At 38.1% G+C, this 11,881-nt stretch overlaps 1 protein-coding gene across 3 annotated transcripts in view; it reads left to right on the forward strand.

The window, feature by feature from the left end:
• Positions 1-8,780, forward strand: part of grinaa (glutamate receptor, ionotropic, N-methyl D-aspartate-associated protein 1a (glutamate binding)) — a 77,862-nt gene extending 69,082 nt beyond the window's left edge. For all 3 annotated transcript variants that reach the window (XM_048554038.2, XM_048554020.2, XM_048554028.2), the window contains exon 7: positions 4,299-8,780. In XM_048554038.2, coding sequence (XP_048409995.1) covers positions 4,299-4,448 — 150 coding nt within the window. In that variant the 3' untranslated portion in view covers positions 4,449-8,780. The remainder of the gene's footprint in view (positions 1-4,298) is intronic.
• Positions 8,781-11,881: the final 3,101 nt, after the last annotated feature.

The following is an 11,881-nucleotide window of genomic DNA, read 5'->3' on the forward strand; positions in this document are numbered from 1 at the left end:
TCTGTGTAGGAAAGGAAACCACTGTCCTTACCTACATCTGACTCCTGATCCATTGCAATGGGGAATGGATTCTTAACTACCCTCTTGGGCAACAAATGCTGGCCTGGCTGTCTCATCTTGTGAACGAATTTAAAACCAAACTTAACCTAACTGGTGGCTTCCTGTCCATTTCACCAATCCTCTATACATACTAATACACTGCAAACCAATTCGTGTGAACCATTATCTTGACAATTTGGCACCTTCCTGAATATCTCCTCTTCTATGTCAATTGTTGTCTCCCCTAATAAATAAAAAGCACTTGCTTGTCAAACATAAATTCCCTTTCTTAGCCAATGTGGACTCATTTATTCATTTTGAACTTTTCACAGGTCTTTGTATGGCTGAAGACAAGGAACATGCTTTTCTAACATTGCATTCTGCAGTTTAGATGTACTGCCATTGTCTGAATCAAGTTTTTTTTTCATTGAACCTTTTTGAATTTAACAGCTTTGTCCTGATGATTATTTAAGATTTTAAAGCTTCAACAGCATTTTTTTCCTTACCATCACTTTCCCAGTAATTCAGTATATTCTGGAATATATAGTCAGTATATATTGGAAAATCGCTGTTGTAACCCCCTTGTTTAAGAAAGGATCAAGACAAAGGATGGAAAATTACAGGCTGATGAGCCTAACCTCAGTTGTTGGTTAAAATTTTAGAATCCATCATTAAGGATGAAATTTCTAAATTCTTGGAAGTGCAGGGTTGGGTTACAACAAGTCACCATGGATTTAGTAAGGGGAGGTCATGCCTGACAAACCTCTTCAAATTCTTTTGAAGAGGTAACAAGTAGGTTAGACCAGGAAAACCCAGTGGATGTTATCTATCGAGACTTCCAAAAGGCCTTTGATAAGGTGCCTCACGGGAGGCTGCTGAGTAAGGTGAGGGCCCATGGTGAGTTATGGGCTTGGATTGAGGATTGGCTGCCTGACAGAAGGCAGAGAGTTGGGATAAAAGGCTCTTTCTCAGAATGGCAACCGGTGATAAGTGGTGTCCCGCAAGGTTCAGTGTTGGGGCTGCAGCTGTTCACTTTTTATATTAATGATCTGGATGAAGGGACTGGGGGCATTCTGGCTCAGTTTGCCAATGATGTGAAGATAGGTGGATGAGATGGGGAGGCTGCAGAAAGATTTAGACAGTTTAGGAGAGTGGTCCAGGAAATGGCTGATGAAATTCAACGTGAGCAAATGTGATTTGTACTTTGTGGGGGGGAAAAAAATACAGGCATGGACTATTTTCTAAACGGTGAGAAAATTCATAAAGCAGAAGTACAAAGGGATCTGGGAGTGTTAGGCCAAGATTCTCTAAAGGTTAACTTGCAGGTAGATTCTGATTTAAGAAAGCGAATGTAGTGTTGTCATTTATCTTGAGAGGGTTGGAATACAAAAGCATTTTATAAAGCTCTAGTTAGACCCCATTTAGAATACTGTGTCCATTTTTGGGCCCCACACCTCAGGAAGGACATAATGGCACTGGAGCATCTCTACCGGAGATTCACCTGGAATGTTAGGTTTAACGTACGATGAACGGCTGAGGATCCTGGGATTGTACTCATTGGAGTTTAGAAGGTTGAGGGAGATCTAATAGAAACTTACAAGATAATGTATGGCTGAGAAAGGGTGGATGCTGCGAAGTTGTTTCCGTTAGCTGGGGAGACTAGGACCCATGGGCACAGCCTTTAGAATTAGAGCGTCTAAATTTAAGACGGAAACGAGGAGACATTTCTTCAGCCAGAGAGTGGTGGGCCTGTGGAATTCATTGCCACAGGGCGTAGTGGAGGCCGGAACATTAGATGTCTTCAAGGTGGAGATTGATAAATTCTTGATCTCTCAAGAAAACCAGGGCTACGGGGAGAGTGCAGGGAAATGGAGTTGAAATGCCCATCAGCCATGATTAAATGGTGGAGTGGACTGGGCCGAATGGCTTTACTTCCACTCCTGTGTCTGGTCTCTCTCCCTGCCTCTGCCTCTCGTGCGTGCTCTGCCTGTGCCCCTGCTCCCTTGTGTGCGCTCTCCTTGTCTGTGCTTCTAGCATGCATGTGCCCTCCCAAACTGTGCAGCTACCTTTTCAAAATTTAACAGTTCATCAGGTCCTGATGATTTGTTAAGGTTTAGTCGTTGAAGTCTCTAGAGCTGACTCTCTTTCTTTTTTACTGAGATTTAATTTCCATAATTCTCACTGTTTCCTTGTTTACACTGTTTGGTATGTAACATGCCGCCTTGTGCAGACACACGTACGTCGCAAAATAAATGCACCAGGATATATTCCACTCTGACTAGCTATCTGTTGTTTGTTCTGGGAAGTGCACACTTATCTAGGTAGCTATCTTGCTGTATTTTAAGGTCCAGTAATATAGCCTATGTGATTCTTAATTCACCTGCCATCTGCAGTGTTATACCAACGGAAAGTTTTATAGAAGACATTGTTCTGCTGAGAAAAACAAATTGACTTGACTTTTTGTTTAATTGATGGAATGAGCCTCTTACCCCACCTTAACATGCCACTCAAGTGATCTTGTAACATTTTTGCAGGTAACAATTCCACAGTGTGTTTCCCTAACTAATTACAAATACCAGACTCCCATAGCTTCCAAATTAACTGTAGAACAAGGCAATATTTGTAGATCTGTGCAGTATATTGCTGTGTGTGATTTTACATTACCTCCACACATGTCAGAAAGATGGCGCCCCCCTCCCCCACCATCTATTTGCTTGTGAAGTTGGGAGAATTGAAAAACTGGAGCTGCTGTACTAGATTTCAAATCCTTATGTGGGTAAGCGTTAATTCAAAAGTATTTTAAGTAAAATGTACCCTCCTGAATATAAAACAAAGACTAGATCTGTTACTAAAATGTCACTACTTAAAGTTTCATTTTGCTAATCGGCTCCTCTAACATCTGAGAGTGAAGGTTTTCTATGTAGTATTCCCTTTGCACAAACATTTTAAAAGTTGTCATATATGCTGTTTTCTTCTTGATGCACTGTACAAACATGTTCTTGTGATTTTCAGCCTTTAATTTCAAGTAATTTTGCTGTTACTTTTTTAATTTTATCTCCAAATATTAGCTTCCACTGCAATATATGCACTTGAGTATGCGAGTTCGTTCACTCGATGGCCTGGTTTGTGTTTGCAGATGTTTCATTACCCAATAGGGTAACATCATCTGCGCCGCCTCCTCTGAAGCGCTGTTGTGTTTTCTTGCCTGGTAGTTAAACTCTGGAGTCCATTGGAATTGGTTACTTTGTTTCTGGTTTTTCTTTGCAGTTGTGTGCGAGTATGTAGGGTCTAATTAAGTGTTTGTTGATAGAGCCTTCTTGGTGGAGAACCAGGCCTCTGGGAGTTCCTGTGCTTGTCTCTGTTTGGCCTGTTGTTTGATCCTGATGTCCCAATTGAACTAGTGGTTCTCCTTGACTCATACTCACTCGTCTCGATTCACCGATAAGGAGAAACACCAGTTTGATTGGGACAACGTCAGGATTCTAGGACAGGCCAAACAGATAAGGAAGGGAATTCCCAGAGATTTGGTTCTCCACCAAGAAGGCCATCAATAAACACTTAAAATTAGAGCCTACATATACGCCACTGAAGGAAAAGACATGAGGCAACCAATTCCAGTGGACCCCAGAGTTTAAATATCAGGCAGGAAAACACAACAGCACTTCATCAGAGGCTGCATTGATGTACCCAGTAGGGTAATGAAATGTCTGTGAACTAACAAACTATCTTGGCAAGTGAGCAACTCACAGCATCCACAACCTGAGCTACAAAGCTACTCAAGAACCTTTTAAGACTAGAGTATTTTTTCCATAGGAAATTGCAATGTCAGAGTAACATTTCAGTGATTTTTTCCAACACATGCTTGTTTCCAGTTCATCATATCCTGTTTTTACTATTATCCAGAAATCTGTCTGAAATTTAGTGAAAGCTATAGAGCTTTTCTCCTTTGTCCCCGCACTTGCTGGCTTTTCTCTCTGAACACACTGGATATACATACACAATACACATGAAGATAGCCAAGAATAATCACTGGTGTCTCCAACTATGGTGGGTGCAAAGTTTAGCATAATTAAAGATTTTGCTGATCATAAATCCAGTTTTAAGCACTCACTATTGTCAGCCAAAGTGGTTGAGTTCGATAAATACCCCACACTAGTTCACCAGAGACTTGCATCAGCTGATTTTTCATGGAATAGAGAAGACATTTTAAAGGAGATGAGCTGTCCAGTCTAACTCTGCTCTTAATTATTCTTCTGCAGTTTTTGGCCATTGATACACAGATGATCCTGGGGAACAAACAGCTGGTTATCAGTCCGGAAGAATACGTTTTTGCAGCACTCAACCTTTATACCGATATTATCAATATCTTTATGTTCCTCATGACCATCATTGGGAGTACCAGAGAGTGAGATGTCAGCAGACGAGGAAGAAACGTGCTCCTAGTGCAATGAAGAACTAACCTGAAGCCATCTTTTCTTTTGTTGTGTAGCCTAGGTTTAGGAATATTCCTTTTGACTGGTGATCCCACTCCTGTGAATAAGCATGTTTGCATGGATGGGCTAATGTGAATGTAACAGCTTCACTGTGGCCATCAGTGCATTCGGTCTCAGTTGCTTCTTGCAGCAGGTTCATGTAGACAATGGTATTCTTTTTACTCCTATTCTCTGGTGAGTTTAGGGGTCATCTTTTTTGAATCAAGGTTAATCACATAGTTAATTTAAAAATAATTGGAGCTTTCTTTATAAAGAATTGAGATTGATACTGCACTACAAAACACCACTTGTACACTTTATCAAGATAATTATGAACTGAAGTATTTGACTTTGGAATTTAAACTAACCAAGTGTGTAAAATAGTTAATATTAGTTCTGGGTTTATTTAATCTTGTGTGAATCTGAATAATATGTGCATAGTTTGCAAATCAATTAAATTAACTTAACCTATTAAATGTGAAACCTATTATGTTGTGAATCACAGTATAACCTATACAGGTCATATATATGTAAAATAGCCTCTAATATTAGATGGTGTTGGATTGATGAGAGGAAGGCACAGTTGTTTTGAATTACTATTTATAATGTCCAAATCCAGTAGTTATTTTGGGTTCTTGCAGAATTAACTCGATTAAAAGGCTGACTTACAGCAATTTTTCATTGAATGAAGTCAGTAAGTTTCTGAACATTGCAGAATTGGACTTTTCCAAACAGAAACTAGTCATGTTTGCTGATGAGAGCTGTGGGGTATGCTTTTAAAACTGCAAACTAGAATCCAACTCAGTGAGTTCTCTGGTTTACTAATCAAAACAAAAATAAATGAAATGAGCTGTTTAGCTGGCTGCCTTGAATGTGCTCAGTAGAATCAGTATTGAGGAAAGTACCTAGAGCTGCTTAATGGCACTATAACTGAGGGATTGCATGCATTTTTAACTGTATGGATTTGATACCTGTGTGTATGAGGAAATTGGGGCAAAGCTTTTTGACAGCTGTAGTATTTTGGTCACATCAGATTGGCGAGCAAGTGCTTTGAAAAGCATGAAGCAAATACCCTTTTTAATGTTCTGAATGTTTTTCAGTCTTTAGCTCACTAGACAATCTGTCAGAACCTGGCATTTGTTAAAGTTTAAAATACTTTTGTTAGATACCTGTCCTTTTTCTTGCTTTATAAACCAAATTGAGACACAGAAGCTACCAAATAATTAAGGCTTTTCTAGTTATTTGGGACTGTGGAATAAAAAGGGGAATGCTTCATTGAATAATGAATCTTAATATATTTTGTGGTGTATCTAATTCCTCCTGTGAAATTATTAGGATCAACTGTAGTATATGTTTCTGTATCCAGATAACTGCATTGGTGTGAGCAGTCATGGGACCATGAATCAGGAATTATTCTACTGAACCAGATAATTCAGATTTGCATGTATTAAAGTCAAAACATGTTGTAAATATGCATGAAGTAATCAAGGATATGATTTGCTCAAGTGTTAAGGCAGCTGGTTCAAACAATTGATATTTAGGGAAATACATCGTTTTGTTAAATGAGAGAGAAGACTGTGTGTTTAAATTTTCAAGATTTTCTTTTGACTGTGAGCCCAGAACTTGTACAGGAAGAAAAAACTGCATGAATGAAACTTTTGCTATTATGATTGGCAAAGTCTGCTGTAGTATTTGAACAGGTTGTGTTTTGGATATATCCATTCTAGAAATCCTTAAGTTTTAAGGGCAAAGCTACATACTTTTTTTCATTTTTGAGCTGAAGAATAATTCGCATTCTGCTTTAAGGTATTTTATCTAGCTATGAGAAAATAAAGATCCTGTCCTCTGGCAAATGTTAATTTTGTTTAAAATGAAAGCAAGCTAACTTCCTTCAATGCCTCTTTTGAGGGTAAATTAAGACTTGAATTGTCTACTCTGCTCCATTAATCTATTTATATTGCTGACTTTGAAGGTTTACTAATGTTTTCAGGCAGCCATTTTAAAATTAGTTTGCACTATAGTCTTGGTTTTTTTCTCGTTTTTAATGTATAACTAGTGCCCTGAAGCCCTTTACTGAAACTGTGCTGCAAGATGTTATAATAAGCATTAAAATATTTTGAATGAAACTAGATGTCATCTATGGCAAAAGTTTGTCCTTGCAATGTCTGAGAGAATCTCATTTTGAGGTAATGAGGGAGCTCCCCTGTCAGTAACCTGCCTTTGGTTTTTTAATCAGATAACATATACTGACACTCATTACCTAAATTTACAGACAACTCAACTTTTTGGTATGAAACAGGCCATTTAGCTTACTGATGCTTAAGGTCTACTCTACTAGATTCCTCCTCCATCTGTATCTCACCTTTTATCAACTCTTATTTTTTCATCTCAACTTTTAAGATGATAACAACATATGAGAGGAGAAAAATGACCGTGTCATGTCTCACAGCCTACTCTAGTTACACAAAGGGGTAACACCAAGAAACTGACCAAATCCAGACTAACATTCTGGTTTTCTGTTTCTTCCCCTCTTGAAATAATTTTGTTGTATCATGGTTTAATTGAATTTAAACTTCTGCAGCCCTGCTAGAGTTGATACGATTGTATTTCTGCTTGTCCTTCACCTTTTTTCTGTGGAATTACACTTTTTAACATGACCATCTGCTAGTCTCTTGTAGTGAGGCCAAATAAGTGTTTGAAACTAATGAAGATTTGGACACCTAACATCTGGAAATCAAATGGTTCTCCTGTTTATGGCATTTTGGACATCATTTTGTAGCAAAACCCTATATATTGTGAATTTTATTGATGTAGTTAATTAGTGTGTTTCCCTTTAAAGTCTATCTCCCAGTTTTTCCTGGAGAAGTGGGATGTGTCCCTCATCTCTTCTGATTCTTGCGTTTTCTGAAATCTTAGCCAAGTACTTCAATAGTCATCACAAGTTCACAATCATTTGTGGTACCAAGAAGGCATTCTCGATCCTTTGCATGGATGGAATGAAGGAAAATATGGTACAACAATAGCAAAAGTTGTCCTTGCAAGATTAAAAGTGAGAATAGCATTGTTGAGGTAGATCAAGGAGCTCTTCTGTCAATATCTTGTTCCACATTTTCCTGATACGTGCATATGTAGTCCTGATCCTATCAAAATAGGAACGTACTCTATTTGTACATGGAGATTATCTTTTTAATGGTTGTCTTTATTGTGAGCTTAAAACATAACAGAAAAAGGCAATTCATAAAATTAGGGAATCTTGAACATAATTTGTATGTTCATCTCCATTCTGGGACCTGTTCATTCTGGTGATCTAATTTCACATATCTTTGCAAAATGATGAAATACATTTTTGGATGTGTTTTAAGCAATTCCAGCAACAGATGAATTTTCATTTGTCTCTAACTGATTTTAATCCACATTTGGCTACTAATATGATCTTTCAGCATTCTTAATATACTGAGTAAGGCAATCACTTACATGAGAGCTTTTTTTCTTTGATTCTAATGCTGAAAAGGTAGTCTTTAAAAACAAGACACAACTGTTGTGCTACTTTTAGCTTTTTTTATTTTTGCACACTTTAGTTTCAAATATGTTTTCAACTAAACAGACTCTAATGTTCGGTGTTTATAAGATTGTGGTACTAAATACTGACTCGTTTTGCATTAAACAGGTTTAAAAGATTGCACAGCAAGGGTTTTTTCTCAAGTAAAATTGACACGAAGTACTTGAACTGTGGAACTCCTGTTTTGTGATGTTCACATTTAAATTGGATTCAATAGCAAGCTTTTGACATCTCAAAATGAGAATACAAGATTCGTGCCTAGGAAATCTTGACCAATCCCTTATATTAAATTGGCTATAATCAAACCTCAATTCAATGTTATAAACTCAGTATTTGCCATTAATAAATTCAGTGCTGATCTGATGAAATAATGTGGTTGCTAGAGGTCTGCAATGCACTTTTGACTTCAAATGTTCTGTATTGCTATATTAATGTTGCAGTAATTAAACAAATTTGAATAAAATTTTAATGCACTGTAGTAGCTTCATCTTTTTGGAAACACCAGCTAAACCAACTGTTGATTTCCATTGTGTTGGGTTTGTTTGGTTTGTACTTGGTTTTTATTTTGCAGTCAAAAATCCTGTGTACTTGCTGTTCATTAAATGAACAAGTATTGCTTCTGTTGGAACTTCTTGCATTCTGTAGTTATTAACTTGCCTAGTAAGCCCTTCATGATTCCATTCTATGGAAAATAAATGAATGCAATTGTATCTACATTTAGTCTTTTACTATTTCAGCAACCAGCAAACCCAAAAATGCCAGGAGTAGAAAGCAATTATAGCTAAATGGGGTCTAGGCCCGAAACGTCAGCTTTTGTGCTCCTAAGATGCTGCTTGGCCTGCTGTGTTCATCCAGCTTCACACTTTGGGAACTGCAGATGCTAGTAACATTATCACCTATAGCTAAATGGATCTGTTTTAGGATTGGCTGAAGTTCTGCATTTGTGCCATATCTAGTCCTGAACAGTAGCTGTGACAATTAGACAAAAGAATTGAGGAAGCTGCATGTATCATTTCCTCAACAGTGGAGAGACCAGAATGTCATCTCAAGAAAAAGCTGAAACCATTGAATATCTGCTTGAAATGGCTGAAGATATGTTTTTTTGACAATATACTGGCTTAATACTGAAAAATTTTCTAAAGAACTGGAACATTAGTTATCAATCTAGCAATGAGCAAGTTTCTCAAATGTCTTGTTTCCAACAATTAGGACAGTCAATTGGGTAAATTAGAGCCCGAATCACACTCTAGCATGAACAAAGTGATGGATATTGTCATTAACAGTGCAGCACGTAATTGGGAATAATTTTGGTCCCAGTTAGTTCCTGTAGGTTCACTGATCCTGACCTTACTAAAGCTTGATTTGAAATATGAACCGTAGAACTGTGTACCAGAGATGAGATTTTCTCTTTCTATACAAGTAATATTAGATTTACTGTGGCATCAAGAAACACAAATATTAAAGTATTTTGAAAGAAATTGGGGGTGGGAGGGGCACAAAGGAAGGTATCTTGAATTAGTGTCATTATATCTAACAATATGGAAAATGATTTGTAAGTCAGGATTGCATTTCAAATTCCACATTCGTATAAAGCCCTGATTTTAATATTATCCTCTGTTGGACAAGGGAATCTTTTTTATTTTACTTCTATTGTAAATACGTTCCATGGTCCTCAGCTCTTCTCTTCTCTCCACCTCCACCATCCCCGTCTTATTCTTTCTTAGTGCCCCCCAACCCCCAGTGGGGGTGGGTGTAAGTCTCAACATTTTTCTTCTCGCCTGAGGGGAAAATGTGACTTAATTTTAAATGGAATCCCTTTATTTCTGGACTTTTGTGGAAATATTTTTTCCATATTCACTTTATCAAGACCATTCAGAATGTATTGACATCAGTTGTCACGAACACTTCTGAATTATCAATACAGTAAACTTTGAGTCAAGGGGAGGTGATGGCCTGGTGCTGTTATCTCCAGCTGAGTTTCTGGATTAACAGTCTAATGTTTTGGCGATCTGGGTTTGAATTATGCCATGGCAAATGGTGGAATCTGAATTTTTTTTTTTTAAAAAAAACACAACCATGAAAACTATTGTTGATTGTTGGAAAGCCCACATGGTTTTCTGCTGTACTTTGGGGAAGGAAATCTGGCCACACCAATTCCTTCTGAAAGGCTGAGCAAGCCATTCAGATATATCAATGGCTACCAAGTCTTAAATGAAACCTGACACTGATCCCATTCAGTGGAAGAGAGGGCTGTCCTTGCTGTTCTACTGACCCTGCAAAGATTTCCTTACTAATGGCTGAGGAGAGCTCTGTCTCTGATTTAAATCAAGCAACAGCCTGCCCTTGTTTGTAAGGTATGACATGTCCCAGACGTCCCTGTAACCATCCCTGGATATGTCCTGTCCTACCACCAGGACAGACCCAGCTCTGGTGGGAGCACAGTGGTATAGAGTCACGAGGGAGTTGTCCTGGGAGTCCTCATCATTTGACTCCATTAGGTAAAACAGGAGCAAGGAAACCTGATTTACTGGAGTGTCCTCTCTTGACAGCTGAATCAATACTCCATGTTTGAACAACAGTTTTAGAGGAAGCACTGGGTGGCAAAAGCACAAATATCACTATCTTGAGTGATTTGGAAGACCTAACTCTGCCTCCTCCATTGGCCCCCAGCATTACAGATACCAGACTTTAGCCAATTTTATTCACTCCATGTGATATCAACAAACTATTGGAGATAGTAGATACTGCAAAGGCTATGGGCCTTGACAACATTGGCAATAGTACTGAAGATGTGTGCTTTAGAACTTCCATAGCCAAGCTCTTCCAGGACAGTTACAACACTGGTATCCTACCAACAATGTGGTAAATTGCCCAAGTATGTCCTGTAAATAGTAAGCAGAGCAAATCCAACTCCAGCCACATTGCCCCATCAGTTGAGTGTTGATCATGAGTAAAGTGATGGAAGGTGTCATACCAACTAGTGGAAACAGAATATCCTGTTTTACTGCCAAAATCATTTTGTAATTTTAAAGTGTCTCCTCTTAAGCTTCTCTGCTTGAAGGTGAACAGAACCAATCTCTCATCATTTTTTTGTATCCAAAATACTTCATTCCTGGTATCATTCTAGTGAATCTTATCTGAACTTTCTCTGGGGCTTTCACATTCTTCCTTGCATAAAGTGCCCAAAACTGATTACAATACTTCCAAATGTGGTCTGACAACATAAGCACATATAGAATAAGCTTTAAGTTCTGTAAGTATAAGAAGGTAGAGAATAGTGAAGTAAATATTGGCCTTTTTGGTGGATGAAAATGAAGAAGAAATAAGGGGAAACTTAGAAATGGAAGAGATATTAAACCAATATTTTTTGTTTTCACAGTGAAAGATAATTTTTTTCCCAAAAACTGCAGTTACTGTGGAGGAAATTAATGAAATTACTATAACTAGGGAGAAAGTATTAAGTAAAGTTTTGGGATTAAAGGCAGAGGGATTAAAGGCAGATAAGTCCCTATGGTCTGATGACCTGCCCTCTAGGGAATTAAAGGAGGTCGCAGAAGAGATGGTGGATGCATTAGTTATGATACTTCAAAATTTCCTGGATTCTGGAAAAGTACCAGTAGTTGGGAAACATGCTAATGTGACATCCTTTCTCAAAAAATGAGATAGGCAAACAGTGGGAAACTGTACATCAGTTGGTTTGCTCTCTTGTAGTGGGAATGTTACTGGACTCCATCATAAAGGACGACACAACTGAACACTTGGTGGGGGGGAAACAAAGCTCAATTCACCTGTGTCAGCAAGGTTTCAAGAA

This window comes from Stegostoma tigrinum, chromosome 2 (assembly GCF_030684315.1).
Source record: "Stegostoma tigrinum isolate sSteTig4 chromosome 2, sSteTig4.hap1, whole genome shotgun sequence".
NCBI classification, from domain to species: Eukaryota; Metazoa; Chordata; class Chondrichthyes; order Orectolobiformes; family Stegostomatidae; genus Stegostoma; species Stegostoma tigrinum.